The 26,514-nt window shown below is 52.8% G+C and overlaps 1 protein-coding gene across 1 annotated transcript; it reads right to left on the bottom strand.

The window, feature by feature from the left end:
• Window positions 1-11,396: 11,396 nt before the first annotated feature.
• Window positions 11,397-25,310, bottom strand: LOC144673062 (uncharacterized). The gene is made up of 5 exons (XM_078535059.1): window positions 25,207-25,310; window positions 21,652-21,735; window positions 17,960-18,130; window positions 15,761-15,928; window positions 11,397-11,654 (listed from the first exon to the last, which is right to left on the bottom strand). Exons 1-5 carry the CDS (start codon window positions 25,289-25,291, stop codon window positions 11,425-11,427), a joined length of 738 nt encoding a protein of 245 aa, XP_078391185.1. The 5' UTR covers window positions 25,292-25,310; the 3' UTR covers window positions 11,397-11,424.
• Between the last annotated feature and the right edge of the window lie 1,204 nt (window positions 25,311-26,514).

The raw sequence follows: 26,514 nt of genomic DNA, 5'->3' as shown, positions 1-26,514 counted from the left end.
TTTTAAAAAGAAAAGGGTTAACAAAGCGAGCGTTGGTCCTATAAGAAAGTGAATCAGGGGAATTGCTAATGGAAAACAAGGAAATGGCAGACGAATTGAACAGGTATTTTGCATCAGTTTTCACTGCAGAGGAGACAAGTAACATCCCAGAAGCAGCTATAAATCAGGAAAAGGAAGGGATGGAGGAACTCAGGAAAATTACAATCACCGGAGAAGCGGTACTGAGTAAATTGTTGGAGCTGACCAGCGCCCGGGTCCTGATGGACTTCACCCAAGAGACTTAAAAGAAGGTATTTAGTGAGATAGTTGACGCATTGGTTTTAATTCTCTGAAACTCCCTAGATTCGGGGAAGGATCCATTAGATTGGAAGATAGCAAATGTAACTCCATTATTCAAAAAGGGAGGGAGACAGAAATCGGGCAACTACAGGCTTAACATCTGTCATAGGGAAAATGTTAGAAGCTATTATTAAAGAAGCTATATAACAGGGCACTTGGATAAAGTTCAAGGTAATCAGGCAGAGTCAACATGGTTTTGTGAAAGGGAAATCATGTTTCACCAATGTATTGGAGTTCTTTGAAGAAGTAACATGCGCTGTGGATAAAGGAGAGCTGATGGAGGCACTGTACTTAGATTTCAAAGAAGGCATTTGATAAAGTGCCACATCATAGGTTATTGTGGAAAATAAAAGCTCATGGCGTGGGGGGGGTAACATATTGGCCTGGATAGAAGATTGTCTAGCGAACAGGAAAGGAGAGAGAAGGCATAAATGAGTCTTTATCAGGTTGGCAGGACGTAATGAGTGATTTGCCACAGGGATCAGTGCTGGGACCTCTGCTGTTTACAATTTATATAAATGACTTGGATGAAGGGATGGATGGGATGGTTGCCAAATTTGATGTGGACACAAAGATAGGTAGGGAAGTAAGTTGTGCAGAAGGCGTAAGGAGGCTACAAAAAGATATAGATAGGCTAAGTGAGTAGGCAAAGATCTGGCAAATGGGGTATAATGTGGGAAAATGTGAAATTGTCCATTTTGGCAGGAGGAATAAAAAGGAAGCTTATTATCTAAACGGTGAGAGATTGCAGAGCTCTGAGGTGCAGAGGGATCTGGATGTCCTAGTGCATGTATCACAAAAGGTTAGTGTGCAGGTACAGCAGGTAATTGGGAAAGCGAATAGAATGTTATCGTTTACTGTGAGGGGAATTGAATACAAAAGTAGGGAGGTTATGCTTCAGTTATACAGGCCACTAGTGAGACCACATCTGGAGTATTGTGTACAGTATTGGTCTCCTTATTTATGGAAGGATGTAAATGAGTTGGAAGCCGTTCAGAGAAGGTTTACCAGACTAATTCCTGGAATGGGCGGGTTGTCTTATGAGGAAAGGTTGGACAGGCTGGGTTTGTATCCACTGGAGTTTAGAAGAGTGAGAGGCGACTTGATTGAAACATATAAGATCCTGAGGGGCCTTGACAGGGTGGGTGTGGAGAGGACGTTTCCTCTTGTGGGAGAATCTAGAACCAGGGGTCACTGTTTAAAAATAAGCGGTCACCCATTTAAAACGGAGATGAGGAGAGATATTTTCCTCTCAGAGGCTCGTGAGTCTGTGGAACTGTCTCCCTGAAAAGCTGGTGGTGGCAGAGTCTTTGAATGTTTTTAAGGCGGAGGTGAATAGATTCAAGGTAAGCGAGGGGGTGAAAGGTTATCGGCGGTAGGAGGGATGCAGGTTTGAGGTTACTGTCAGATCAGCCATGATCTTATTTAATTGCGGAGCAGGCTCGAGGGGCCGAATGGCCTACCCCCTCCTGGTTGGTCCCTCCAGGAGCTGAGGCTTCAGACAGAGAGTTTGAGAGGCTCCTGACTGCAGATAACTGCAGCAAGTCTGCCAGAGAGGAGTTTAAACGGAAGCCTTCCCCTTGCTCCTACCCGCACACTGTAACCCAATGTCGGAGGAAGGTGGACACGCCCTTTGTTATATTGCTGTGAGCTGGAGATCGAGATATCTAGGGGAACCAGACTGAGCCCGCCAGCCTCACGAAGGGAGCAACTTCAACAGTGACGCCCCGCACTCAACTTAAATATCGTTCATCAAGTAAAGCCGTCCAGGTGCCTGATCCATCACCGAAACCTTAAACCTAGGCCTCGTCCACGTACTCATTCTCATCTTCAAATTCCTCCTTGTAAGGTCTCCCTATCTCTGTAACCTCCTCCAGCCCCTACAACCCTCCCTATCTCTGTAACCTCCTCCAGCCCCTACAACCCTCCCTATCTCTGTAACCTCCTCCAGCCCCTACAACCCTCCCTATCTCTGTAACCTCCTCCAGCCCCTACAACCCTCCCTATCTCTGTAACCTCCTCCAGCCCCTACAACCCTCCCTATCTCTGTAACCTCCTCCAGCCCCTACACCCCTCCCTATCTCTGTAACCTCCTCCAGCCCCTACAACCCTCCCTATCTCTATAACCTCCTCCAGCCACAACACCCTCCCTATCTCTGTAACCTCCTCCAGCCTCGACACCCACCCTATCTCTGTAACCCCGTCCAGCCCCTACACCCCTCCCTATCTCTGTAACCTCCTCCAGCCCCTACAACCCTCCCTATCTCTGTAACCTCCTCCAGTCTCGACACCCACCCTATCTCTGTAACCCCGTCCAGCCCCTACACCCCTCCCTATCTCTGTAACTTCCTCCAGCCCCTACAACCCTCCCTATCTCTGTAACCTCCTCCAGCCCCTACAATCCTCCCTATCTCTGTAACCTCCTCCAGCCCCTACAACCCTCCCTATCTCTGTAACCTCCTCCAGCCTCGACACCCACCCTATCTCTGTAACCCCGTCCAGCCCCTACAACCCTCCCTATCTCTGTAACTTCCTCCAGCCGCTACAACCCTCCCTATCTCTGTAACCTCCTCCAGCCCCTACAATCCTCCCTATCTCTGTAACCTCCTCCAGCCCCTACAACCCTCCCTATCTCTGTAACTTCCTCCAGCCCCTACAACCCTCCCTATCTCTGTAACCTCCTCCAGCCCCTACAACCCTCCCTATCTCTGTAACCTCCTCCAGCCCCTACAACGTTCCCTATCTCCGCAACCTCCTCCAGCCCCTACAACCCTAGCTATCTCTGTAACCTCCTCCAGCCCCTACAACCCTCCCTATCCCTGTAACTTCCTCCAGCCCCCACAACCCTCCCTATTCCTGTAACCTCCTCCAGCCCCTACAACCCTCCCTATCTCTGTAACCTCCTCCAGCCTCTACAACCCTCCCTATCTCTGTAACCTCCTCCATACCCTTCCCCTCTTCCTATCTCTGTAACCTCCTCCAGTCCCTACAAACCTCCCTATCTCTGTAACCTCCTCCAGCCCCCTACAACCCTCCCTATCTCTGTAACCTCCTCCAGCACCTACAACCCTACCTATCTCTGTAACCCCCTGTACGAGGCTGGAGGAGGTTACAGAGATAGGGAGGGTTGCGGGGGCTGGAGGAGGTTACAGAGATAGGGAGGGTTGCAGGGGCTGCAGGAGGTTACAGAGATAGGGAGGGTTGTAGGGGCTGGAGGAGGTTAGAGAGATAGGGAGGGTTGTAGGGGCTGGAGGAGGTTACAGAGATAGGGAGGGTTGTAGGGGCTGGAGGAGGTTACAGAGATAGGGAGGGGTGTAGGGGCTGGAGGAGGTTACAGAGATAGGGAGGGGTGTAGGGGCTGGAGGAAGTTACAGAGGCCCCTACAAAGGAATAAAACCGGACGGTCTGTCCAGCATCAAACTCCGTACCGGAAACGACAACGGCACCTCAGCCCTGTCGACCCTGTAAAGTCCTCCTTACTAACATCTGGGGGCTCGTGCCAAAATTGGGGGAGCTGTCTCACAGGCTAGTCAAGCAACAGCCTGACATAGTCATCCTCACGGAATTATACCTTACAGATAATGTCCCAGACTCCACCATCACCATCCCTGGGTGTGTCCTGTCCCACCGGCAGGACAGACCCAGCAGAGGTGGGTGCACAGTGGTATATGGTCCGGAGGGAGTTGCCCTGGGAGTCCTCAACATCGGCTCCGAACCCCATGAAGTCTCATGGCATCGGGTGAAACATGGACAAGGAAACCTCCTGCTGATCACCTCCTGCCCTCCCTCAGCTGATACAGCAGTGCTCCTCCATGTTGAACATCACTTGGAGGAAGCACTGAGGGTGGCAAGGGTGCTGAAAGTCCCCTGGGTTGGGGAACTTCAATGTCCATCACCAAGAGTGGCTCGGTAGCACCACTACTGACCGAACTGGCCGAGCCCTCAAGGACATCGCTGTTAGACTGGGTCTGCGGCAGGCGGTGAGGGAACCAACAAGAGGGAAAACCATTCTGGACCTGATCCTCACCAACCTGCCTGCCGCAGATACACACCCCCCATGACAGTATCGGTAGGAGTGACCACTGCACAGTCGTTGTGGAGACAAAGTCCCGTCACATTGAGGATACCCTCCATCGTGTTGTGTAGTACTACCACCATGCTAAATAGGATAGATTTCAAACAGATCTAGCAACTCAAGACTGGGCATCCATGAGGCGCTGTGGGCCATTATCAGCACCAGAACTGTACTCAAACCCAATCTGTAACTTCATGGCCCGGCATATTCCCCGCTCTACTATTATCATCAAGCCAGGGGATCAACCTTGGTTCAACGAAGAGTGCAGGAGGATAGGGTTAGATACAGAGTAAAGCTCCCTCTACACTGCCCCCATCAAACACTCCCAGGACAGGTACAGCACGGGGTTAGATACAGAGTAAAGCTCCCTCTACACTGTCCCCATCAAACACTCCCAGGACAGGTACAGCACGGGGTTAGATACAGAGTAAAGCTCCCTCTACACTGCCCCCATCAAACACTCCCAGGACAGGTACAGCACGGGGTTAGATACAGAGTAAAACTCCCTCTACACCGTCCCCATCAAACACTCCCAGGACAGGGACAGCACGGGGTTAGATACAGAGTAAAGCTCCCTCTACACCGTCCCCATCAAACACTCCCAGGGCAGGTACAGCACGGGGTTAGATACAGAGTAAAGCTCCCTCTACACCGTCCCCATCAAACACTCCCAGGACAGGGACAGCACGGGGTTAGATACAGAGTAAAGCTCCCTCTACACTGTCCCCATCAAACACTCCCAGGACAGGTACTGCACGGAGTTAGATACAGACTAAAGCTCCCTCTACACCGTCCCCATCAAACACTTCCAGGAGAGGTACAGCACGGGGTTAGATACAGAGTAAAGCTCCCTCTACACTGTCCCCATCAAACACTCCCAGGACAGGTACTGCACGGAGTTAGATACAGACTAAAGCTCCCTCTACACCGTCCCCATCAATCACTCCCAGGACAGGTACAGCACGGGGTTGGATACAGAGTAAAGCTCCCTCTGCACCGTCCCCATCAAACACTCCCAGGGCAGGTACAGCACAGGGTTAGATACAGAGTAAAGCTCCCTCTACACTGTCCCCATCAAACACTCCCAGGACAGGTACAGCACGGGGTTAGATACAGAGTAAAGCTCCCTCTACACCGTCCCCATCAAACACTCCCAGGACAGGTACAGCACGGGGTTAGATACAGAGTAAAGCTCCCTCTACACTGTCCCCATCAAACACTCCCAGGACAGGTACAGCACGGGGTTAGATACAGAGTAAAGCTCCCTCTACACTGTCCCCATCAAACACTCCCAGGACAGGTACAGCACGGGGTTAGATACAGAGTAAAGCTCCCTCTACACCGTCCCCATCAAACACTCCCAGGACAGGTACAGCACGGGGTTAGATACAGAGTAAAGCTCCCTCTACACCGTCCCCATCAAACACTCCCAGGACAGGTACAGCACGGGGTTAGATACAGAGTAAAGCTCCCTCTACACTGTCCCCATCAAACACTCCCAGGACAGGTACAGCACGGGGTTAGATACAGAGTAAAGCTCCCTCTGCACAGACTGTTGATGTTGTGATGTGTGAATCTGTGTCAATGAAGAGAGACGGCTCAGATTGTATGGAAAATATATGTATTTTTTTATTAATTTCAGTGTCACTTGAATTTCATACAGAAGCAGCAAAAATCTGAATGTTGCTACATAAGGACTGGGTGCTTCAGTCCTGGAAATCTCTGCAGATACCAGCATCTCATTCGAGCTGCCCACCAGACCGGTACTGAGACAGAGCAGCTGGCTAACGTTTGCAGTTCTGAACACGCGCGCGGTGACGAGAGCTGGGCGATGGGAAGCAGAGTCGCTCCCTGCTTCTCGTCGACACAGTCACGAAGGGGGAGCGAGCTTACTCACAGCCGCCACAAACGTGCATCGGCAACTCGTGTAATCTTTCAGCTCGCGACAGTGACGTAAGGTAGGATTGGTCTGAAGACGATCAGGTAAAGGCCCAATCCTGGCGCATTGCACCAATTTTGCGCTGAAAATGTCAGACTCTCTTCTCCTCCTGGTCACTTCGTCCCACTTTCATTCCGTCCGAACTTATTTATAGCCAGTTACCCACTCTCTGTACCCTGTTTGAATACATTCTTCACATCTCCTCCACCCTCCCTCCATCCTCCCTACCCTCCCCCCCCCATCCTCCCTACCCTCCCTCCATCGTCCCTACCCTCCCTCCATCCATCCTCCCTACGCTCCCTCCATCCTCCCTACCCTCCCTCCATCCTCCCTACCCTCCCTCCATCCTCCCTACCCTCCCTCCATCCACCCTACCCTCCCTCCATCCTCCCTACCCTCCCCTCATCCTCCCTACCCTTCCCCCAATCCTCCCTACCCTTTCCCCAATGCTCCCTACCCTCCCCATCCTCCCTACCCTTCCCCCATCCTCCCTACCCTTCCCCCATCCTCCCTACCCTTCCCCCATCCTCCCTACCCTCCCTCCATCCTCCCTACCCTCCCCCATCCTCCCTACCCTCCCCCATCCTCCCTACCCTCCCTCCATCCTCCCTACCCTCCCCTCCATCCTCCCTACCCTTCCCCCATCCTCCCTACCCTTCCCCCATCCTCCCTACCCACCGACAGTGCAGCGCTCCCTCAGTACTGACCCTCCGACAGTTCGGCACTCCCTCAGTACTGACCCTCCGACAGTGAGCACTCCCTCAGCACTGACCCTCTTGACAGTGTGGCACTCCCACAGACCCGACCCTCTGACAGTGCGGCACTCCCTCAGCACTGACCCTCCGACAGTGCAGCACTCCCTCAGTACTGACCCTCCGACAGTGCAGCACTCCCTCAGTACTGACCCTCCGACAGTGCGGCGCTCACTCAGTACTGACCCTCCGACAGTGCGGCGCTCCCTCAGTACTGACCCTCCGACAGTGCGGCACTCCCTCAGTACTGACCCTCCGACAGTGCGGCACTCCCTCAGTACTGACCCTCCGACAGTGCGGCGCTACCTCAGTACTGACCCTCCGACAGTGCGGCACTCCCTCAGTACTGACCCTCCGACAGTGCGGCGCTACCTCAGTACTGACCCTTCGACAGTGCGGCGCTCCCTCAGTACTGACCCTCCGACAGTGCAGCACTCCCTCAGTACTGACCCTCCGACAGTGCGGCGCTCAGGAGGAGATCTAGCGTACTTGCACTCGTCTCAATTGTGTATCAGAAACTAGTGTAATGTTTCGAATAATTACAGCGGCTAAAGAAAAGATTGGTCTGAAGGTTATGCAGCAAATGCCATTCAACCAATTTCATGCTGAAGATATCAGACGGGGAGTCGTTGGCCTGGATTGTGGGGCTGGTGTCTCTGACGTGGGTCATCGGACCCGTAACCTTTAGGACCATCAGGACCGAGGTGCGTTGCAGGGGGAGGAGTGATCATTGGTGGCGGGGAGTGGGGAGGTGAAGATGGAGCACCCTCATTAAGGGTGCGGAGGACGAGGGGAATGAGTGTTTGAGAGAGACAGCGAGCTGGGGTAAAAGAGGTGGGAGAAGACGGTCAGTACAGCATCCTGGGGCGACAAGATTGGAGTTTTGCAGACTGAGATTGACAGGAGTTAGGGGGGTGGGTTTCAGGGCCTGCGGAGCTGAGGGGGGTGGTATATAAATGGGGTTTACCCCCCTCCCCGATGGAGGGGATGAATGACCTCCAGACCGTTCCCTATGGCTGGATAGAGAGGGACACGTTTGAGGATCGGAGAGTCTGAGGCTGAAAAGAGAGACAGGTCGGTGAAGCTTCCTGCCCTGGACTCATCGGGACAAATGCAAGAATGCCAAATTTCAAACTATGGCAACAATTTACACCACAGGAGGAAAGGGTGCGGATTGGCTGGCAAGTCCTCTCTGATTGGCCCTGGAGAAAGCCACAGGGAACCACAGGCTCCCCCAGCTCCGGGTAATTCAAAAAAAAGGCACAAAGAGGCTCGAACATATTCCCTTGGTTTGCAGAGAATGGGTCCCTGAGTATGAACGTAGGTCACTTCTAGCAGGTATAAATGAGCCATGTTCTGAGCAAAACTGATTGCCTTAAATTGGTTGTTAGTGTAGCTATTAGCGCAGGATTAGTCCTGTCCTACCACGTGCCTGTTTGAAAGTCTGTAGTTGGTTGGAGGGCATGAGGAGGAAATGGGAAGTTGTTGGGGGGTGGTGGGGGTGGGGGTGGGGGGTCACAAGCCCCACAGTTTGTGCAGGAAGAACTGGGTTTCCACCCCCCACCAACCCCAGGTTAGGTTAATCTGGTCCCAGGATTTCCCAGTGATGATGCGGGGAGGTGTGGAGATCCTCGGGGAGCTGTGGCGGGTGAGGAGGGGTGTTGGGGGGGTGAGGAGGGGTGTTGGGGGGTGGCGGTGGGCAAGAGGGTCAGCTCGTTCTTCCGGAGATCTAACCGAAGACCCTTGCCCCCATCGTCGCTTGGCGGTACGGTACTCGAAGCAAAGAGACACGCTGTCAAAGCTCATCGTCTTGCACTCATCAGGACAGACACAAGACGACCAAACTTCCAAGGGAGCGACAATTTATACTGCGTGAGAAAAGGGTGCTGATTGGTTGGCGAGTCAATTCTGATTGGTCGAGGCGTTGCCATGGAGAACAAGGGTGGGGGGAAACGATTATCTAGCAAGCCGAAGTGAGCCCAACCGATAATCTTGCCCGTGTGGTGTAGTGGTAATGTCACTGGACTAGTAACCCGGAGGTCCAGGCGAATGCTTCTGGGTTCAAATCCCAACATAGCAACTGGGGTGGAGTTTAAACTCAATCGCTAAAAGCCTAGAATTGAAAGTCTCAGTCGTGGTGACAATGAATCCAAACCATCGTCAATTGTCGTAAAACCCCATCCGGCTCAGTAGCACCATCGCAGAACTGTCACAGTACAGGGGGAGTCCATTCGGCCCATCGTGTCTGCACTAGCCCTCCGAATGAGCATTCCACCCAGTGCCATTCTCCCCCCCCCTTCTCCCTCCTCTCGACCTTCTCTTCTCCAAGGAGGACAGTCCCAGCTTCTCCAATCCGTCCACGGAACTGAAGTCCCTCGTCCCTGGAACCATTCTCGTAAACCTCTTCTGCGCTCTCTCTCCAGTGCCTTCACATCCTTTCCTATAATGCGGTGCCCAGAGCTGTGCACAATACTCCAGCTGAGGCCTAACTGAGGCTCAACATAACCTCAACTGCTCTTGTACTCTATGCCCCTGTTAATAAAGCTCAGGATATTATTTGCTTTATTAACTGCTCTCTCCACCTGTCCTGCCACCTTCAGTGACTTATGCACTTAAACACCCAGCTCCCTCTGCTCCTGCACCCCTCAGAAAGTAGTCCCCTTTATTTTATCACTTCACAGTTCTCCGCATCGACCTTCCTGTCACCTATCCACCCACTCCACCAACTTGTCTACGTCCTTTGGAAGTTCCACACTCTCCTCCTCACAGCTCACAACGCTCCCAAGTGTCGTATCATCCGCAAATTCTGAAATTGTCCCCTGCACACCAAGGTCCAGATCATTAATATAGATCAGGAAAAGCAAGGGTCCCAATACCGACCCCTGGGGAACTCCGCTACAAACCTCCCTCCAGCCCGAAAAATATCCACTGACCGCTACTCGCCATTTCCTGTCACTCAGCCTTGTTGCTCCTGTCCCTTTTATTCTGCGAGCGGTCACCTTGTTCACAAGTCTGTTGTGTGGCACTGTGTCAAAAGCCTTTTGGAAGTCCATGTACACCACATCAACAGCATTACCCTCATCGACCCTCTCTGAAAGGCTCCGGCAAGTCAGTTAAATGCAATTTTCCCCGCATAAATTCATGCTGGCTCTCCTTAATGAACCCGCATCCGACTGTCTGGCTGTTAATTATGTCCCAAATCGTAGATTTCAGAAGTTTCCCCACCCCTAACGCCCCGCAGGGAAGGGGAATCTGCCCTCCTTACCCGGTCTGTACCGACACGTGGTGACTCCAGACCCGCACGCCGATGCGGCTGACCCCGTAACTGCCCCTCCGAAACGGCCGAGCGGGACCACTCAGTCCGAGGGGCCGTTCAGGGGACGGGCAGCAGATAGCTGGGCCCGGCCCTGCAAAGTCCCGTGAAAGAATTAAAAAAGGGGGACCTGCTCCTGCGCGCCAAAGGGACGTGTCCAGACCACGCGCCCTTTCTGAATTCAAGGAAAGGCGTTGAGGGGGGTGGGGGACAATGGCCGACTGGTGCGGTCTCCACGGCAACGCCTCGACCAGGGGTCCACTTGCCAGTCGATCGGCAGCCTCTCCTCCTGCAGCACAAGTCGCTGTCACTCTTTGAGATGTGGTATTGTTGTTGGAGCACCTGTCCTGATGAGTGCAAGTGGAAAAGCTTCGACATGCTTGTCTCTCTTTTTCAGCAAGACCTTCCCCTCATTTCCTCGTTGTGGCTGCATCACCCATTTCTCTCCTTATACCCCCTCCCTTCTCTCTTCCCCCCCACCCCCCTGCCCAGGGCACTGAGTTCCCCCCCACCCCTCCTAAGGGAAACCATCCTGAGGGACCCCATTCCTCAATTTCCAACAGCGAGGATCAGCTGACTTCAACCCGCCCATTCCCTCCTCATCTCCCTGCCCCTGCACCCCCCATCCCCACCCTGATGTTCAGGTGCTTTTTAAGAACTGGGGGGCAGTGGGGGGATGTTATAGGTTGAGGGAGGACGGGGAGGTAGACGCTGACCATCGTGTCTCACCTCCCTCCCCCTTCCCCGAGCGACACTCCCATCCCAACCCCCAGAGCACAACTGAGACCGATTCGATCTGATTAAACCCCGACCCACCCACCCACCTCCCCGCTAAACCCAGCCTTACCACCTGCCCCCCCGACCCCAACCCCAACCCAGTTTCCCCACTAACACCAGGCAGGTGCAGTTAAGGGGCTTGGGACGTTGAGCCACTCGCTGGGTGGTCCCCGTCCTGTGTTTAATGCAGCTTCCCCCTCGCGGGTAACCAGGCCAACCATCCTGGGGCTTACGCGTAGCAAAGGTAGAGGTAGGTCTCCTCCAAGCTCCAGTCCGAGGGGATGTCCTCCGGCTTGTGCGATTTGATGTGCTTCTGCATGGCAGACAGGCTGGAACAGAACTCCCGGCAGACGGTGCACTGATAGGGCAAGGCACCGCTGTGAGTTCGGAGGTGCTTGATCATGGCCGAATAGTCACGGGATCGCTGGCGGCAGAGTTTACATTCGAAGGGCTTCTCCCCTGGCGAGGAAAGGAAAATCAATCAGATACCATCACACATACTGTCCCCCTCCAGAGGACAGGTACAGCACAGGGTCAGATACAGAGTAAAGCTCCCTCTACACTGTCCCCATCAAACACTCCCAGGACAGGTACAGCACGGGGTTAGATACAGAGTAAAGCTCCCTCTACACTGTCCCCATCAAACACTCCCAGGACAGGTACAGCACGGGGTTAGATACAGAGTAAAGCTCCCTCTACACCGTCCCCATCAAACACTCCCAGGACAGGTACAGAACGGGGTTAGATACAGAGTAAAGCTCCCTCTACACTGTCCCCATCAAACACTCCCAGGACAGGGACAGCAAAGGGGTTAGATACAGAGTAAATCTCCCTCTACACTGTCCCCATCAAACACTCCCAGGACAGGTGCAGCACGGGGTTAGATACAGAGTAAAGCTCCCTCTACACTGTCCCCATCAAACGCTCCCAGGGCAGGTACAGCACAGGGTTAGATACAGAGTAAAGCTCCCTCTACACCGTCCCCATCAAACACTCCCAGGACAGGTACAGCACGAGGTTAGATACAGAGTAAAGCTCCCTCTACACCGTCCCCATCAAACACTCCCAGGACAGGTACAGCACGGGGTTAGATACAGAGTAAAGCTCCCTCTAACACTGTCCCCATCAAACACTCCCAGGACAGGTACAGCACGGGGTGAGATACAGAGTAAAGTTCCCTCTTAACACTGTCCACCATGCCGTTAATACAGATGGAGTACTAACTGCCGCCACCAGGTGGTGGTACTGCTACACGAGTCGGGAGGTAATTGCGATGGGTGCAGTGCATGGGGAATAGGCCAGTTCAGAAGAATAACACGAATCATGAGCATGAGTAGGGCCATTCGGCCCCTCGAGCCTGCTCTGTCATTCAATAAGATCATGGCTGATCTGATTGTGGCTTTAACCCCACTTTCCCCAATAACACTTGGCTCCCTGGTCGATCAAACCTCTGTCTAGTGCCTGTCATCTATCCAATGAGCTCCACAGACTCACAACCTTCAAAGAAGGGATCCCTCCTCATCTCCGCCTGAACATAAGGAGTCTCCCGTTTAAATCTGTGCCCCCCTCCTCGTTCTAGATGGGGAAAACATCCTCTCCGCACCCACCCTGTCGAATCCCCCCTCAGAATCTTTCACGTTTCAATAAGGTCACCTCTCATTCTTCTCAACTCCAACGGACGCAGGGCCCAACCTTTCCTCGTCAGACCAAGCCCCCCCCCCCTTTCATCCCAGGAACCTGTCGGGTGAACCTTCTCCGGACGGCTCCCTCCTTAAGTTAAGGAGGCCAGAGCTGTCCACGGTGCTCCAGGTGTGGCCTCACCAAACGCCCTGTACAGTTGGAGCGAGACTGTCCTGCTTTTGTACTCCTTTGCAATAAAGACCAACTTGCCTCCCCCATCACTCGCTGTTCCTGAGCGCTGACTTGCTACGATTCATGTACAAGGGGACACCCAGATCCCTCCCGCACCCGCATTTGTTTAAGTAACACACTGCTTTTCCTGTTCTTACTGGCCGGAGTGGACAATTTTATGCCCACTCACAATCTACTTTGTATCCTCCTCACAACTTCCTTTCCTGCCCAACCTGGTGCCACCCGCAAGTTTGGCTACAGTACAGTCGGCCCCTTCACCCAAGTCACTCATGTCGATTGACAGGGTCAGATACAGTCACTCATGTCGATTGACAGGGTCAGATACAGTCACTCCTGTCGATCGTAAATAGTTGACCCCTCGTTACAGTTTGCCGACCTGAAAATGACCCGTTTACCCTGGATCTCGTTTCTCTTTTTGTTAGCCAGTCCTCTATCTAACATATCACCCCCCACCGACCCCCACCACCAACGTCATCAAATTTTATCCTGTGCAGTATCCCTCTTTATGCGGCACCTTATCGAACGCCTTTTGGAAATCCAACTACACCACATCTACAGGTTCCCCTTTATCCACCCAGCTTATTACATCCTCGACGAATTCTCATACATTTCTCCCACACGATATCCCTTTCACAAACCCACGTTCACTCTGTCTGATTGTATTAGCGTTTTTCTAAACGTCCCGCTGCTCCCTCCTTAAAACCAATCCCCGTGTTTTCCCGAGGACAGGTGTTAGGCTCCCTGACCGGTAGCTCCCTGCTTTCCGTCTCCCTCCTTTCTTGAATAACAGGTGCCACCTTTGCAGTTCTAAAACCCACTGGGACCTTTCCACGATCGAGAGAACCCTGGGCGATTACAGCCCCCAGCGCATGCGCTGTCCCCTGCAGCCATTTCCTCCCAGGCCCGACGGCGCAACTCCTCAGGCCCTGGGGCCTGGTCAGCCTTCGGCCGCTCTTGCCCTTTGGTCACTCAGTCGTCCTTTTACACGTCTTACCGAAAATCAGCCCAGCGGGTGTCATCGAGCAACCCGAATTCAAGTGGCTTCAGTCTGCGCCCGCAAACAACGCCCATTTCTCTAGCGCCTGACACCTCCTCAGGACGTCCCAGAGCCTTTCACAGCCGATGAAGGACATTATTGTGGAAGTGAGCTGCCTGTCGTAATGTAGGAAGCGCGGCAGCCAATTGGCGCATAGCAAGATCCCACAAACAGCGATGTGATAATGACCCGGATCATCTGTTTTTTTAGTGATGCCGGTAGAGGGATAAATATTGGCCCCAGGGACACCGGGGAGAACTCCCCCCTGCTCTTCTTCCAAATAGTGGCCGTGGGATCTTTCACACCCGCCCAAGGGGGCAGACGGGACCTCGGTTTAATGTCTCATCTGAAAGACAGTGCAGCGCTCCCTCAGTACTGACCCTCTGACAGTGCAGCGCTCCCTCAGTACTGACCCTCCGACAGTGCAGCACTCCCTCAGTACTGATCCTCTGACAGTGCAGCACTCCCTCAGTACTGACCCTCCGACAGTGCAGCGCTCCCTCAGTACTGACCCTCTGACAGTGCAGCACTCCCTCAGTACTGATCCTCTGACAGTGCAGCGCTCCCTCAGCACTGACCCTCCGACAGTGCGGCACTCCCTCAGTACTGACCCTCCGACAGTGCTGCACTCCCTCAGTACTGACCCTCCGACAGTGCTGCACTCCCTCAGTACTGACCCTCCGACAGTGCGGCACTCCCTCAGTACTGACCCTCCGACAGTGCTGCACTCCCTCAGTACTGACCCTCCGACAGTGCTGCACTCCCTCAGTACTGACCCTCCGACAGTGCAGCACTCCCTCAGTACTGACCCTCCGACAGTGCGGCACTCCCTCAGTACTGACCCTCCGACAGTGCAGCACTCCCTCAGTACTGACCCTCTGACAGTGCAGCACTCCCTCAGTACTGACCCTCCGACAGTGCAGCACTCCCTCAGCACTGAACCTCCGACAGTGCAGCACTCCCTCAGTACTGGCCCTCCGACAGTGCGGCGCTCCCTCAGTACTGACCCTCCGACAGTGCGGCACTCCCTCAGTACTGACCCTCCGACAGTGCAGCACTCCCTCAGTACTGACCCTCCGACAGTGCGGCGCTCCCTCAGTACTGACCCTCCGACAGTGCGGCACTCCCTCAGTACTGACCCTCCGACAGTGCAGCACTCCCTCAGTACTGAACCTCCGACAGTGCAGCACTCCCTCAGTACTGACCCTCCGACAGTGCGGCGCTCCCTCAGTACTGACCCTCCGACAGTGCGGCGCTCCCTCAGTACTGACCCTCCGACAGTGCAGCACTCCCTCAGTACTGACCCTCCGACAGTGCAGCACTCCCTCAGGACTGGTATTGGAGACTACCGGCCTGGATCACGGGGTTCAAGTCTCTGGAGTGGGGCTCGGACCCGGAAATCTTCCGACTCAGAGCCCTGAGAGAGGGGAGAGCGAGGGTGCTAACTCCAGTGAACCAAACCTTCCATCGTCTCCCATACCCCCCTCCAACGCCCACTACTCCCTCCACTTGACAGCCACCGGAGGTTTGCCACTGTGACTTCCTCAGGCCTTAAACCGCAGCCGACGCTTGGTGACGTCGCGGGGGGCGGTTGGGGGTGGGGTGGGGGGGGGGGTTTACTCCGGATTCCCACCACCCGGAGCCCCCTGCCCGTTACCTGTGTGAACCCTGTAGTGAGTCTCCAGCTGGTGCTTGAGGCTAAATTGCTTCTTGCAGTCGTTACACTGATAGGGCTTCTCGCCCTGGTGGGTCTGTTTGTGGCTCTTCAGAGTGTTTTCATCCTGAAAGCGGTGCCGGCAAAACTGGCACTGGTGCAGGGGTCTCCCTGAAGACACACGGGGAGGGGGAGAGAGAAACGTGTTAGATCAACAAACATCTGACAGTCGCAGGCAATATAAAATAGAGGGTCCGATTCTGAAGGGGGTACAGGAGCAGAAAGACCTGGGGGTATATGTGCTTAGATCATTGAAGGTGTCAGGACAGGTGGAGAGAGCAGTTAATAAAGTATATAGTATCCTGGGCTTTATTAATAGGGGCATAGAGTACAAGAGCAGGAGGTTATGCTGAATTTATATAAGACACTCATTAGACCTCAGCTGGAGTATTGTGCACAGTTCTGGGCACCACATTATAGGAAGGATGTGAACACGTCGGAGGGAGAGCAGAAGAGGTTTACAAGAATGGTTCCAGGGATGAGAAACTTCAGCTCTGAGGATAGATTGGAGAGTTTGGGACTGTTCTCCTTGGAGAGAAGGAGGCTGAGAGGAGATTTGATAGAGATGTTCAAAATCATGAGGGGGGCTGGACAGAGTAGATAGGGAGAAACTGTTTCCACTCGTAAAAGGATCGAGAACGAGAGGGGCACAGATTTAAAGTGATTTGCAAAAGAAGCAAACGCGAGGTGAGAAACTTTTTCACACGGTGAGTGGTTGGGGTCTGGAATGCACGGCCTGGAAGTGTGGTGGAGGCAGGTTCAATCGAGGCATTCGAGAGGGCAGTGGATGATTGTTTGAATAGAAACAATGTGCAGGGGGACAGGGGAAAAGGCAGGGCAATGGCACTAGGTCATAATGCTCATTTGGAGAGTCAGTGCAGACATGATGGGCCGAATGGCCTCCATCACCATAACATTCTGTGATTCGTCTCAATCTGTCTGTCTGATTAGGTCTGTCTGCCTCACTTCATCTGCCTGCCCGTCCATCTGTCTGTCTCCGTCTGTCTCCTTCACTCCATCTGCCCTCCTGTCCATTTGTCTGTCTCACTCCGTCTGTCTGTGTGTGTCCTTCTGTGGTCTGACTCTAGACGTCTCAATCTCTCTGATTCAGACAGCCTCACTCTGTCTCTCCCTCTCAGTTTTCCTGCTTAATCACCGCAAGTGAAAGGAACACAGGAACAGGAGGAGACCCATTCAGCCCCCTCGAGCCTGTTACACAGGAACAGGAGGAGACCCATTCAGCCCCCTCGAGCCTGTTAACCAGGAACAGGAGGAGGCCCATTCAGCCCCCTCGAGCCTGTTACACAGGAACAGGAGGAGGCCCATTCAGCCCCCTCGAGCCTGTTACACAGGAACAGGAGGAGGCCCATTCAGCCCCCTCGAGCCTGTTACACAGGAACAGGAGGAGGCCCATTCAGCCCCTTGAGCCTGTTACACAGGAACAGGAGGAGGCCCATTCAGCCCCCTCGAGCCTGTGACACAGGAACAGGAGGGGGCCCATTCAGCCCCTCGAGCCTGTTACACAGGAACAGGAGGAGGCCCATTCAGCCCCCTCGAGCCTGTTACACAGGAACAGGAGGAGGCCCATTCAGCCCCTTGAGCCTGTTACACAGGAACAGGAGGAGGCCCATTTAGCCCCTCTCGAGCCTGTTACACAGGAACAGGAGGAGGCCATTCAGCCCCTCGAGCCTGTTACACAGGAACAGGAGGAGGCCCATTTAGCCCCTCTCGAGCCTGTTACACAGGAACAGGAGGAGGTCCATTCAGCCCCTCCTCGAGCTGGTCCTCCCATTCAATTAGATCAGGTTTGATCTGTATCGGTCCGCTCGTTCTTGGCAGCCCGCAAAACCGACCCCCCGGGCAATGACAGGACCAGCAGGAAAAACTCTCGCTCCACTGACCCTGTCGATTCCGTTCGATACCCTAACTCGAGGAAAGGACCCCGTGAACCTTCACTGTTCGGTGGCGGGGAGGGGGTAACAGTGCAGAGACATTGGTGGAGGGTTTGGGACACTCAGCTCCCCCTTCCCCCGACAGTAAAAACCCGTCAGGCAGCGAAAGGCCCCCAAGAGCTGTTTGTGGGCATTTAAAGGCACAGCCCGGGGCCAGTGCAGTGAAGCAGCCTGTGGCGGACGTCCTTACCTGCGTGTGACTTCAGATGGCGTTTGAGGGCCGTGACGCTGGGGAACATTCGCTGGCATTCCCAGCAGCTGTAACTCCAACTCCCTCCCTGATAGGCCATGTGCTCCCTCAGGGCAAACCGAGACTCGTAGCCCTTCCCGCACAACAGGTAAACCGGCATTGGGACATCTCCTGCAGAGAGACAGGGAACAGGGGGGAGTGAGACACTCGCCAGGATTGAGAAAACAACAGCTCCCTCGACACCGTCCCCATCAAACACTCCCAGGGCAGGTACAGCATGGGGTTAGATACAGAGTAAAGCTCCCTCTACACTGTCCCCATCAAACACTCCCAGGACAGGTACAGCACGGGGTTAGATACAGAGTAAAGCTCCCTCTACACTGTCCCCATCAAACACTCCCAGGACAGGTACAGCACGGGGTTAGATACAGAGTAAAGCTCCCTCTACACTGTCCCCATCAAACACTCCCAGGACAGGTACAGCACAGCGTTAGATACAGAGTAAATCTCGCTCTACACTGTCCCCATCAAACACTCCCAGGACAGGTACAGCACAGCGTTAGATACAGAGTAAATCTCGCTCTACACTGTCCCCATCAAACACTTGCAGGGGAGGTACAGCACAGGGTTAGACACAGAGTAAAGCTCCCTCTACACCGTCCCCATCAAACACTCCCAGGACAAGTACACCATGGGGTTAGATACAGAGTAAAGCTCCCTCTGCACTGTCCCCATCAAACACTCCCAGGACAGGTGCAGCACGGGGTTAGACATAGAGTAACGCAGCCTCTACACCGCCCCCATCAAACACTCCCAGGAAAGGTACAACATGGGGTTAGATACAGAGTAAAGCTCCCTCTACACTGTCCCCATCAAACACTCCCAGGACAGGTGCAGCACGGGGTTAGATACAGAGTAAAGCTCCCTCTACACTGTCCCCATCAAACACTCCCAGGACAGGTACAGCACGGGGTTAGATACAGAGTAAAGCTCCCTCTACACAGTCCCCATCAAACACTCCCAGGACAGGTACAACACGGGGTTAGATACAGAGTAAAGCTCCCTCTACACTGTCCCCATCAAACACTCCCAGGACAGGTACAGCACAGGGTTAGATACAGAGATAAGCTCCCTCTACACTGTCCCGATCAAACACTCACAGGACAGGTACAGCACGGGGTTAGATACAGAGTAAAGCTCCCTCTACACTGTCCCCATCAAACACTCCCAGGACAGGTACAGCACGGGGTTAGATACAGAGTAAATCTCCGTCTACACCGTCCCCATCAAACACTCCCAGCACGGGGTTAGATACACAGTAAGGCTCCCTCTACATCATCCCCATTAAACATGCCAAAGACAGGTACAGCACCTGGTTAGATCAAATTGAACGCCCTCTACACAGTCCCCATGAAACACTCCCAGGACAGGTATAGCACGGGGTTCGATACAGAGTAAAGCAACCACTACACTGTCCCCTTCAAACTCTCCCAGGACAGGTACAGCACGGGGTTAGATACTGAGTAAAGCTCCCTCTACACTGTCCCCATCAAACACTCCCAGGACAGGTACAGCACGGGGTTAGATACAGAGTAAAGCTCCCTCTACACTAGCACCATTAAACACTCCCAGGATAGTTATAGCATGTGGTTAGATACAGAGTAAAGCTCCCTCTACACTAGCACCATTAAACACTCCCAGGATAGTTATAGCATGTGGTTAGATACAGAGTAAAGCTCCCTCTACACTAGCACCATTAAACACTCCCAGGGTAGTTATAGCATGTGGTTAGATACAGAGTAAAGCTCCCTCTACATCATCCCCATCAAACACTCCCAGGACAGGGACAGCACGGGGTTAAATGCAGAGCAAAGCTCCCTCTACACTGTCCCCATCAAACACTCCCAGGACAGGTACAGCACGGGGTTAGATACAGAGTAAATCTCCGTCTACACCGTCCCCATCAAACACTCCCAGGACAGGTACAGCACGGGGTTAAATGCAGAGCAAAGCTCCCTCTACACCGTCCCCATCAAACAATCCCAGGACAGGTACAGCACGGGGTTAGATACAGAGTAAAGCTCCCTGTATACTATCCCCATCAAACACTCCCAGGACAGGTACACCACAGGGTTAGATACAGAATAAAGCCCCATCTACACTGTCCCCATCAAACACTCCCAGGACAAGTAGAGCACGGGGTCAGATAAAATTATACCTCACTCTACACAGTCCCCTTCAAACACTTTCAGGGCAGGTACAGCACAGGGTTAGATACAGAGTAAATCTCCCTCTACACTGTCCCCATCAAATACTCCCAGGTCAGGTACAGCACAGCGTTAGACACAGAGTAATGCTCCCTGTACACTGTCGCCATCAAACACTCGCAGGACAGGCACGGCACGGGGTAACATACAGAATAAAACTCCCTCTACACTGTCCCCATCAAACACTCCCAGGACAGGTACAGCACGGGGTTAGATACAGAGTAAAGCTCCCTCTACACTGTCCCCATCAAACACTAGCAGGACAAGAACAGCACGGGGTTAGATACAGAGCAAAGCTCCGTCTACACAGTTCCCACCAATAGTCCCAGGACAGGGACAGCATGGGGTTAGATAAAGTTATAGCTCCCTCGACACAGTCCCCATCAAACACTCCATGGACAGGTACAGCACGGGGTTAGATATAGAGTAAAGCTCCCTCTACACTGTCGCCATCAAACACTCCCAGGACAAGTGCAGCACCGTGTTAGATACAGAGCAAAGCTCCCTCTACACCGTCCCCATCAAATACGCCCAGGACAGGTACATCATGGGGTTAAATACAGAGTAAAGCTCCCTATACACCACCCCCATCAAACACTCCCAGGAAAGGTACAACACGGGGTTAGATACAGAGTAAAGCTCCCTCTACACTGTCCCCATCAAACCCTAACAGGACAAGAACAGCACGGGGTTAGGTACAGAGCAAAGCTCCCTGTACACTGTCCCCACCAATAGTCCCAGGACAGGGACAGCATGGGGTTAGATCAGAGTAAAGCCCCATCTACACTGACCCCATCAAACACTCATAGGACAGGAACAACACGGGGTTAGACACAGAGTAAAGCTCCCGCTACACTGTCCCCATCAAACACTCCCAGGACAGGTGCAGCACGGGGTTAGATACAGGGTAAAGCCCCCTCTACACTGTCCCCATCAAACACTCCCAGGACAGGTACAGCACGGGGTTAGATACAGGGTAAATCCCCCTCTACACTGTCCCCATCAAACACTCACTGGGCAGGTACAGCACGGGGTAAGATACAGAGTAAAGCTCTCACTCCCAAGGCCAACCTTCCATTTTTCTTTCCTGCTACGACGCATTAACCTCCACGTGGGAAATGCCCCGCCAATCTCCACCCAACCCCCGCACCCCCCCAAACCCAAATTGCCAACCAACCTACCAATCTCCACCCAACCCCCAAACCCCACCCGCCAACCAACCTACCAATCTCCACCCAACCCCCCGCACCCCCCAACCCCACCCGCCATCCAACCTACCAATCTCCAGTCAACCCCCACACCCGCCAACCAACCTACCAATCTCCACCCAACCTCCGCACCCCCCCAAACCCCACCCGCTAACCAACCTACCAATCTCCACCCAACCCCCGCACCCCTCCAAACCCCACCCGCCAACCAACCTACCAGAATGAGCCTGACGGTGAATCATTGCTTCTTCCTCAGTGTTTATCCTCACCCCACAGGGATTACACATGACAACACTGCAGCCTGCATGGGAGAAAACACTGATGATTAAAAACTGCTCCCAGCCAAACATGGCCCTCTGAGCCTGCTCCCCTATTCTGTAAGGTAATGGCTGAAAGTGGAGCTTTACTCCGTATTCCTGCCAACCAGAGCCCTTGACTCCCTGGTCGCTTAAAATTCTGACTCACTGACTTGAATATCTTCAATAAACCGCCCTCCACTGATCTCTGGGAAAGAGAATTCCATAGACTAATGACCCTTTGAGAATAAATTTCTCCTCATCCCAGTCCTAAACCATCCACACTGCTCCACACATGGTGCCCTACCCACTCATGTCACTGAAACACACCACCAACCAGATCCTGTATTCATATCCAAGGAGTGGGGAGTGTTTGATGGGGACAGAGTAGAGGGAGCTTTACTCGGTATCTAACCCCCGTGCTGTACCTGTCCTGGGAGTGTTTGATGGGGACAGTGTAGAGGGAGCTTCACTCTGTATCTAACCCCCGTGCTGTACCTGTCCTGGGAGTGTTTGATGGGGACAGTGTAGAGGGAGCTTCACGCTGTATCTAACCCCATGCTGTACCTGCCCTGGGAGTGTTTGATGGGGACAGTGTAGAGGGAGCTTTACTCTGTATCTAACCCTGTGCTGTACCTGCCCTGGGAGTGTTTGATGGGGACAGTGTAGAGGGAGCTTTACTCTGTATCTAACCCCGTGCTGTACCTGTCCTGGGAGTGTTTGATGGGGACAGTGTAGAGGGAGCTTTACTCTGTATCTAACCCCGTGCTGTACCTGTCCTGGGAGTGTATGATGGGGACAGTGAAGAGGGATCTTTACTCTGTATCTAACCCCGTGCTGTACCTGTCCTGGGAGTGTTTGATGGGGACAGTGTAGAGGGAGCTTTACTCTGTACCTAACCCCGTGCTGTACCTGTCCTGGGAGTGTTTGATGGGGACAGTGCAGAGGGAGCTTTACTCTGTATCTAACCGCGTGCTGTACCTGTCCTGGGAGTGTTTGGTGGGGACGGCGTAGAGGGAGCTTTACTCTGTATCTAACCCCGTGCTGTACCTGTCCTGGGAGTGTATGATGGGGACAGTGTAGAGGGAGCTTTACTCTGTATCTAACCCCGTGCTGTACCTGTCCTGGGAGTGTTTGATGGGGACAGTGTAGAGGGAGCTTTACTCTGTATCTAACCCCGTGCTGTACCTGTCCTGGGCGTGTTTGATGGGGACAGTGTAGAGGGAGCTTTACTCTGTATCTAACCCCATGCTGTACCTGCCCTGGGAGTGTTTGATGGGGACAGTGTAGAGGGAGCTTTACTCTGTATCTAACCCCATGCTGTACCTGTCCTGGGAGTGTTTGATGGGGACAGTGTAGAGGGAGCTTTACTCTGTATCTAACCCTGTGCTGTACCTGCCCTGGGAGTGTTTGATGGGGACAGTGTTGAGGGAGCTTTACTCTGTATCTAACCCCGTGCTGTACCTGTCCTGGGAGTGTTTGATGGGTGTAGGCCTTGACTAGGATCAGGAATTGCTCGGACATCTGTCAGATATTCCCATTCTGCCTCTTCCTCCCTGTTATTAACACATATTTGTACCTCGCTTTCACACTTTGAGCCCATTCTGCTTGAGGTGTCAGCAAAACAGGAAATGCTAAATAATACTGATCTTATCTTGTCTTCTGAGCTTCATCAGCCAGTACAGATCCAACTGAACTATCGCTCGAACATTCATTCATATCTCATACAAGCCTGCAAAGGGAGCAAACAGGCGGAGCAAGACATACCAACAGAGCGACAGAGAGACAGGCACAGAGAGAAAGGGGAGAGATCGAGAGAGAGAGAAAGAAAGACAGAGAGAAACAGTGTGTGACAGAGACAGATTGAGGGAGGGAATAAGAGAGGGGTATGGAGACAGAGAGAGGGAACGAGAAATAGGAAGCGGAGAGAAATAGATAATCCAATCCCACTCTGCCCCTCACTCCCCACACCCTTTAATATCCCACCCAGTCTAATCCCACTCTCCCCGCACACGTTAATAACCCACCCAGTCTAGTCCCACTCTCCCCCCTCACTCCCCGCACCCTTTAATATCCCACCCAGTCTAATCCCACTCTCCCCCTCACTCCCCGCACCCTTTAATACCCCACCCAGTCTAATCCCACTCTCCCCCTCACTCCCCGCACCCTTTAATATCCCACCCAGTCTAATCCCACTCTCCCCTTCACTCCACGCACCCTTTAATATCCCACCCAGTCTAATCCCACTCTCCCCCTCACTCCCCACACCCTTTAATATCCCACCCAGTCTAATCCCACTCTCCCCCTCACTCGCCACACCCTTTAATATCCCACCCAGTCTAATCCCACTCTCCCCCTCACTCCCCGCACCCTTTAATATCCCACCCAGTCTAATCCCACACTCCCCCTCACTCCCCGCACCCTTTAATATCCCACCCAGTCTAATCCCACTCTCCCCCTCACATGTGTGTTTGAGTTGCTCTCGTCTGCCTCTGTCTCTGTCATCCCTCGAGTTAGCCGGTCGATGAAGGACTATATGAGATGGTGGCTGTTTTTCTGTGTGACGGTGACCGTGCTCGGTCTCCCTGACCTGAATGATCTGCTGGTTCAGAGTCCCTTCTCTTTCATTCGACCATTAGCCCGTGTCCCACCCCACATGGCTGGCTGTGATTTTGTGAGCTCAGCAGACTGCACAACACACCGGCCACTGTTGGCTCACTGCCCAGGCAGACTGTTCTGAGCTTATACACTTTGCTCTTTCATGTAACCACAGAGAAGATAGAATGAGTGATGCTGGGATGAGATTAACAACATTGGCGAGGACACAGAGAGAGAGAGAGAGACAGACAGGGAGAGGGAGAGGCAGAAAGAGAGACAGACAGACAGAGAGAGAGACAGACCAACAGAGAGAGAGAGAGACAGACCGACAGAGAGAGAGAGAGACAGACCGACAGAGAGAGAGTGAGGCAGACAGAGTGCGAGGCAGACAGAGAGAGAGAGAGATCGAGAGAGACACACAGAGGGGGTAAGTGAGGGACAGACACACACCACAATCACAGATGGAAAGAGAGACTGACGGAGAGAGAGACAGTCAGAGAGAGACAGAGAGAGAGAGAGACACACAGAGGGGGTAAGTGAGGGACAGACACACACCACAATCACAGATGGAGAGAGAGACAGTCAGACAGAGAGAGAGACAGACAGAGAGAGAGACAGACAGAGAGAGAGAGGAAGACACGCACAGAGGGATAAGAGAGGGACAGACACACACACACCACACACACAGACAGAGAGACAGACAGACAGATAGACAGAGAGAAAGAGAAAAGCAGATTGATGTGTCCAACATGCCGATAATTAACTCTGTTGTCAGGAGGAATCACCAAGAATTGCCTTTGTGCTTTCCTGCTTCACCCCTGCCCCATCTCACCCTCCACACTGCGCATCTCCATCCCCTGTCAGTAACAGCTGCTTACCTGGATGTGACTGGAGATGCATTCGGAGACGTAGGTTGTCAGGAAATCTCTTTCCACAAAACTCGCAGGGAAACGAATTCATCATCACCGTCAGTCTGTCAAGAAATAACAGACAGTCTTACAGAATGAAGCACAAACCAGGCTGAGAATAATTCCGGTCTGTAACTCACACCCGGGTATCTGTTATTCTATATATAAACCACCCCGAACCCCTCGATTAGATTCCAGTCTGTAACTCACTCCCGGGTATCTGTGATTCTATATATAAACCACCCCGAATCCCTCGATTAGATTCCGGTCTGTAACTCACACCCGGGTACCTGTTATTCTATATATAAACCACCCCGAACCCCTCGATTAGATTCCAGTCTGTAACTCACACCCGGGTACCTGTTATTCTATATATAAACTGCCCCGAACCCCTTGATTAGATTCCAGTCTGTAACTCACTCCCAGGTATCTGTCATTCTGTATATAAACCCCCCCGAACCCCTCGATTAGATTCCAGTCTGTAACTCACACCCGGGTACCTGTTATTCTATATATAAACCACCCCGAACCCCTCGATTAGATTCCAGTCTGTAACTCACTCCCGGGTATCTGTTATTGTATATATAAACCACCCCGAACCCCTCGATTAGATTCCAGTCTGTAACTCACACCCAGGTATCTGTTATTCTATATATATAAATCATCCTGAACCCCTCAATTCGATTCCAGTCTGTAACTCACTCCCGGGTATCTGTTACTCTATATATAAATCACCCCGAACCCCTCGATTAGATTCCAGTCTGTAACTCACTCCCGGGTATCTGTGATTCTATATATAAACCCCCCCGAACCTCACGATTAGATTCCAGTCTGTAACTCACTCCTGGGTATCTGTTATTCTATATAGAAACCGCCCCGAACCCCTCGATTAGATTCCAGCCTGTAACTCACTCCCGGGTATCTGTAATTCTATATATAAATCACCCTGAACCCCTCGATTAGATTCCAGTCTGTAACTCACTCCTGGGTAACTGTTAGTCTATATATGAACCCCTCGATTAGATTTCAGTCTGTAACTCACTCCCGGGTATCTGTTATTCTATATATAAACCCCCCGAACCCCTCGATTAGATTTCAGCCTGTAACTCACTCCCGGGTATCTGTTATTCTATATATAAACCACCCCAAAGCCCTCGATTAGATTCCAGTCTGTAACTCACTCCCGGGTATCTGTTATTCTATATATAAACCCCCCCGAACCCCTCGATTAGATTCCAGTCTGTAACTCACTCCCGGGTATCTGTGATTCTATATATA

This window comes from Cetorhinus maximus, unplaced genomic scaffold, assembly GCF_964194155.1.
Source record: "Cetorhinus maximus unplaced genomic scaffold, sCetMax3.hap1.1 HAP1_SCAFFOLD_241, whole genome shotgun sequence".
NCBI lineage: Eukaryota > Metazoa > Chordata > Chondrichthyes > Lamniformes > Cetorhinidae > Cetorhinus > Cetorhinus maximus.
This window is presented reverse-complemented; position numbering and strand designations above follow the sequence as displayed.